The sequence below is a fragment of the Enhydra lutris genome, unplaced genomic scaffold (assembly GCF_002288905.1).
Source record: "Enhydra lutris kenyoni isolate GAN:26980312 unplaced genomic scaffold, ASM228890v2 scaffoldscaffold9, whole genome shotgun sequence".
Classification (NCBI taxonomy): Eukaryota; Metazoa; Chordata; class Mammalia; order Carnivora; family Mustelidae; genus Enhydra; species Enhydra lutris.
This window is the reverse complement of record NW_019154093.1, coordinates 81,425,375-81,431,374: the sequence shown is the minus strand read 5'-3', so window position 1 is coordinate 81,431,374 and position 6,000 is coordinate 81,425,375. Positions and strand designations below refer to the sequence as shown.

Here is a 6,000-nt window from a genome sequence, read left to right as displayed (position 1 = left end):
CATGAGATGGAGACCCAAGTCAGGCTCCACACTCAGCGGGGAGTCTGTTTGAGATTCTCTTTCTTCCTCTCCCTCTGCGCCCCCTCCCACTAACATATATTCTCTCTCTCTCTCTCTAAAATAAATAAAGTGCAATCTTGGAAGACCAGTGTATTTAGTAAGTGTTCTCCAGAGAAACATAAGCAAGAGAATATATAGATACAGATACAGATATGGACACAGACAGACATATAATATCTTTTCTTCCCAAAAGATCGTTCCGTGGTCTGGCACATGATTTAATGAAGGCTCACCTCAACCACAGGTTTTGAACCTTGTACACAGTAAAAAGAAAGTTATTATTTAACATAGCACAAATTTATAAGTGACAGACATCTGACAAAACATTAAGAAATCAAACATTTAGCTAAGCATTTAGAGAAATGACTTACCATGAGTTATGGATTTTAAAACCGTCCCCAAAGGATTTACAGCAAATCCCTTCACTGAAGACATTTAAAATTAGATTCAAAGAAAAACTTGAGTGAGAGCATACTGGAGTGAAAACTCCCACACTAACAAATATGAAACAGATGAATTTTAACTTTTTCTATTTTTAATATCCACAACTGTTATTTTTCTGATTCATTAAAAAAGATTTGGTATTCTAAACTCTTGGCCACAAATAACAAGGAATAAAATAAAAATTAAATCAGCATCATTTAATTATGGTTCCAGAGACCTATAGATATATGACAAGACATTCCAGGCCAAAACCGTAAACTTTGAATATTGTTTTTATCATTCACAGAAACAGAGGGTTCTTAGGGAAGTTCTTCTTTAGAAAATGATCTACTCCCAAGCTCCCCACAATCCACTGGGGATTCTGACTTGCGAGCTCTGCAGCTGATTTTAATTGCCACGATGATGCATAGAGAGAGATGTGATATCTGGAATAACTGACTTCTAAACAATGAAGGGCTTTAAAGATTAAAGTCAACACTTTAAATCGCACTCACAACTGAATAGGAAGCGAATGCTGACCATAAAATGCAGGTGTAATATTCTCCATATGTTTTGAAACTTGTAGCTGAAAGAGATCAAGCCCTCTGCATCATACGCAATAAAAACTCAAGGACAGTGCATTACAACATTCTGTTTTGAAGGTCAGAAGCACGAGGCTCATGATGGTAAATAGAACAAACATATTGTGAGAAGTGTTCTTAGACATAGGATGCCAGTCTGAAAAGTCAGCACACATCTGTGAGAACTTCCCAGCAAAGGCAAGCAGAGTGTTCTAGCTAAATATTCCTTGAGTGCCTGAAATGTTGGCCTGGAAATGAATGGGTCCATGGCTCCTGATGTTACCTGACAACAATTAAGAACACTAGATGCATGAGGAACTGGCTAGATCCTTTCAGGTATGAGAAATAATGCTTGACTTCATGCCTAAATAAGAGTTCTCTGAACACTCTAAGATTGAAGTATAAAGCTTTTCAAAGTAACTTATTCCATAATCATAATATCCTTAAGAAACAGTACATCCCTAAAAGTAGACAGTCTTTGGTGAACAAAACAGTATTAAATGCAAAAATTAAATGAAACAAGCCAGGAGTAACCCTGCCAAAGAGAAAGAAAATCCTCCAAATAGTCTAGTTTTGTTTTAGCCACTGACATATGGGAAAATTTATGTAGTAAAGAATATGCTTATAAAGTTTCAACTTATATTTAGTTGGGGAAACAATTTATTATACCAAAAAAGCATAAATGTGTGACAGATGGCAATGCTTTTTTTTTTTTTCTTTTTCTCTTCTTGGCAGGGTCCCTTTTTGGGGGAATGGCTTTCACTTCTTAAAACTATGACCATTGTCATTCACACCTATTTTCTGAAATTAAATAGACCAGTTCTATGACGAAACCTCCTATAAATTTGGTTACTGTAAAATGTCTTCCCCTTTTGTATCATAAATTATCTATAGTGCCACTTTCCCTAGAATAATGAAATAGGCCAAAAGTAGGCAAAAGGCATAAAACTTTCATTTCAAATTCTCTAAATTGGTTTAAAAGAAATCTACATAAAAGTCTTCTACAAAATCTTTTATTCTTTTAGGATTTTTATGAAGGAAACTATAAAAGATTATATTGGAAGTACATTCTTCCATCCTGAAATCTCTATTTTTGACATTTAAAATGTTCAATTCTTCTAAATCATTTGCTAGATCATAATTTATGTTCACAGATGTCTTAGTGAAGGGTCACGGTTCGCTTTCTGAAAAATGAGCAAAATCTCCATAGGTGTATGTGACATAAGCAGTCAAATTTATTGTATTACTCTAATATGCAAACCTCTTCTTTAAGGAATTTATTAACATGATAAAGAAGTGAAAAAATGTACTGTAGAAGCAAGTGGAGGACAGTGTAAAGGGTGGAAAGAGGGTGGGTACCACTGACTACAGTCACCAGAAGGTCAAGGATTGGACATTTTAGCCTCCCACAGTGGCCAGCCCTGCATCCCGCCTCCTTGAAATTCGTGACGAGCTTGTTTTCTCAGGCCATTGTGGGAAGGCCAGCTACTGTTAGAATAAAAGCTGACTCTCAAATGAAAATTATCAAAAATGTTAGAGTAGTTAGGGTAACTCTAGCTGCTATAACAAAAGCCAATATTTCAGTAGCTTCAGAAAATAAAAGTCTATTTTTCATGCACTTAGTGGTCCCAAGCAATGCCTTTGGTGGAGAAAACAGGGTAGCGCTCAGGGCTAAGGGAGACTTTCGTACCTCTGCCTCACAGCGATCATTCAGAAATGCAGGGCTTTCCGTGTCACCCTAATATCTGGGCAGATCAGGGAAGAGCATGAATAATGCTTGCAAGATATTTTTAAGGGCCAGACTTGGATGCACCCATATATCATTCTGCTCATGTCCCCTGGCTAGAACTCAGTCACATGTTCCCATCAAAGGATAAGGAAGGCTGAAAAATGTTGTCTGACTCTCACAGTAGAAAGAAAGAGAATGAAATGTTTGATGAAGAGCTAGTCAGTTTTTACCACAGTATATGTCACAAAAATTTTGTTGCTGCAAAAACTGGAGTTAGACAGCTGTCACTTATAAGATGAAGCTAGTGACACTTTCTCTGCAGTTTTAAAAAAACACTTAATCTTACTTTTTTGTCCTCATTCCATTTTTTCCGTTCATTCCTCTTTCTTATCTGCAACCCATCTTATTAATCATCTGCTAGCAATTTGGCTGAACTGATTGTCCATAATGTTTTATATTGAAATATGCATTCACATTCAAGAAGAAAGAAAATTAGTAACATAGTATGACACACATAAACATCTAGTTAAATTTTTTATAAAATCTAACTGGAAGGCCAACAAACTTTTTACTGCTTCTCTAGTAAAAATGAAAGACCTTTTTCCCAGACGGTTTAAACCCATGGGAAGAGTTATGATCAAAATGAAGAATGATGTAATCAATGACTACATATATATATATTTAGTCTGAAAGTGATTGGTCTTTATATTCAAACTGCAACCCAAAGAACAATTTTCATCTAATAAAGAAAAATTTAATGATGAACAAAATTTTGGAGAAATTTCTATGATAATGTATCAGTGGCAGCCTAGGTAGTTGCAGTAGAAACCCTCAGGAAAATCTCTTTCTGCATGATTCCTCTGGGCTCACTAAGCATCAGACATTTTATTCTCATGACAAGAGAGGGCCTCAAGGTATGACTTGCTACGAGGCTGCATGGATCTAGTCCTTCCCAGAAGACAAATAACATATTTAGACACAATGCAACATTTAGACACATTGTAATAAGACATATTGCAGCAAGAAAGGAAAAGTAGATGCTTTTTGTAAATTTCCTATGAAAAGACTATTTCTAGAAATTGTGCTTTCTCTTTAATAATCTGTATTAAAGAACTGGGGCAGGAGGAGAAACTTTCACTTCGTTGGGCCAAATGATGAATAGGAGTTGGGAAGCAGCAGCATCTTTAAACCCACTCCACCTCCCCAAAACGAAGTGAGATAGTGGCTGGCTATCACCATGACCATCACACAAAATTTATCCCTCAAAGAAAGCAACAAAAAGCATTAGAACATCTTCCCCTGTAGAAGGTCAGCTGGCAGGTTGTGCTGAATGAAATTAAGCCGCAGATCACATGGGTCCCCTTAGCAATCCCTGGTCCATTGGGATCATTGAAGCATCTCACCTCTGGGCAAGTTCCGGGTTCAGGGGAATAGTTAGACATTGCATTTTACAGGTACTGAGAGCAAAACACCTTCGATTGAGTTCTGCCCTGTCTGACCTTAAATCAGTTTTATTGTAATAAAAAAAATAAACAAAAGTAAGTCTAGCCCCCCAAAAGGTGACATCTCTCATTTTGGCAGTCCTAAAACTGTTGTAGAGGTTAATTAAGTGCACTGGATTTGCGAACCCGGACAATCCCAGATTCTAACCCTGGTGCCATCAGTCACACACTGTGAGACTTGCAAGAAGGTGGTTGTAAGTATTAAATAATAGAACTATATACAGGATATAGCAGTGATCGTGAAAGAGGAGCTATTGTTATTATAATTAGTATTATTACTGTCATTATTATTTGGGGGAATCTGACCACCATCTTTAGGATCTTTAGGTAGTGGTGAGTGTTGGGGAGGCAGGGGATGGAGGGGAAGAAAGACCTCTTACCAGTGAGGGACAGTTTGAGAGAACTGGCTCTGATTAGGCAGAGAAGACAACCTAGAAAGACCTTAATCCCCAACTACAGTTTTATAAAGGATCTCTTGGAGAAGTGCTCCCACTTGTTTAGAAGTCCCTGGGAGGGACTTATATGCAAATTAAGGAAACAGTCGGAGCCCATTAGTATGGGTGAGAAAACGGCCTGGGATGTCTCTTGAGGGAATCAGCTCTCCATTCTAGGTTGTCCAGGGTCGAAAAAATCTTGGTGTCCAAGTCCTGGGTGGGATTCCAGGGATTTTGAGTTTCTAGACAATGCCTTGGGCCAGAGAGGCTCCAAGAAGCAGCAAAGGGGCCAAGCGAGTAAAAGGAAGTAACCAGACCAGCTCGAGGCCAGCCTCCGCCTGACCTCTCCCATTTGCACAGTTGTGCCGCTGGAAAATCCTAAAATTTAATCAGGGGGTCTAGGAGTCCCGCCTCAGAGTTGCCGCGCTGGGAAGTTTGGTTGCTATGGAGACGGAAGCGGTTGGCCGGTGGATTAAGAGCAGGTTTGGGGGAGGGGAACCGAAGTCGTTCAGAAACTGGGCGTGGCTTCGGTTGCTAAGGCAGCGGGGACGCTTATTCCAGGCCTGAGCCCAGTTTAGACGCCAATGTTCCTCCCGTCTTTTGCATGGCACCCAAGAAAGAGAAAGGCGGGACTGTGAGCAACAGTTCTAAGATATGGGAACCCTCGATCATCGGTGCACACTTCAATCAGGTGAGCTCCGAGCCCTGTAAATCCTTTCTGACCCCCGCAGTGCCAAAGCTCCACCAGAGCCTCCAGACGGTGCTGCCAGGCTCGCCCTCTCTTCCAGAAGCCACCGTCGCCCCTGCCGAAAACAGTTCTTGATCCCGCTCTCCCCAGAAGGATCGCTCCTCCCACGAAAGACCCAGGGTCCCATCAGCGGAGAACGGGCGTTGAGGGAAGAAGGAAGGGGATACCGGGTGAATCAGTGCGATTTCAAAGTGTGGAGAAAGCTGAGTGGTGGGAAATAGAGGTGGTATAGCCATGACACCTCAGGATCCTTTTCTGCGAAGTCGCCCAGATGGCACTCCAAATTACACTGGAGCCGTCTTTATGAACTTTTCTCTTCCTCCTGACTTCTGGAAGACAGAAATCCTGCTGATTCACCCGTAGCCTGGCCTATAGTAGGGCTTCACTGAAAGCTGTAGGAAAAGAGACATGCAGCAGCTAAGATATCAACGTATTTCATACAAGTGAGCTTTCTGCAGGTAAGAAAAGATGAAATTCTTATGCAATGCCCTGATACCACGATATCAAACTTTTGATATATTTT

General features: G+C 40.1%; 1 protein-coding gene across 1 annotated transcript in view; it reads left to right on the top strand.

Annotated features, from left to right (window-relative positions):
* The first annotated feature begins 5,333 nt into the window (after nt 1–5,333).
* Nucleotides 5,334–6,000, top strand: part of LOC111143066 (sperm associated antigen 17) — a 262,265-nt gene continuing 261,598 nt past the window's right edge. Inside the window, exon 1 of the mRNA XM_022496516.1 lies at nt 5,334–5,420. Coding sequence (XP_022352224.1) covers nt 5,334–5,420 — 87 coding nt within the window. The remainder of the gene's footprint in view (nt 5,421–6,000) is intronic.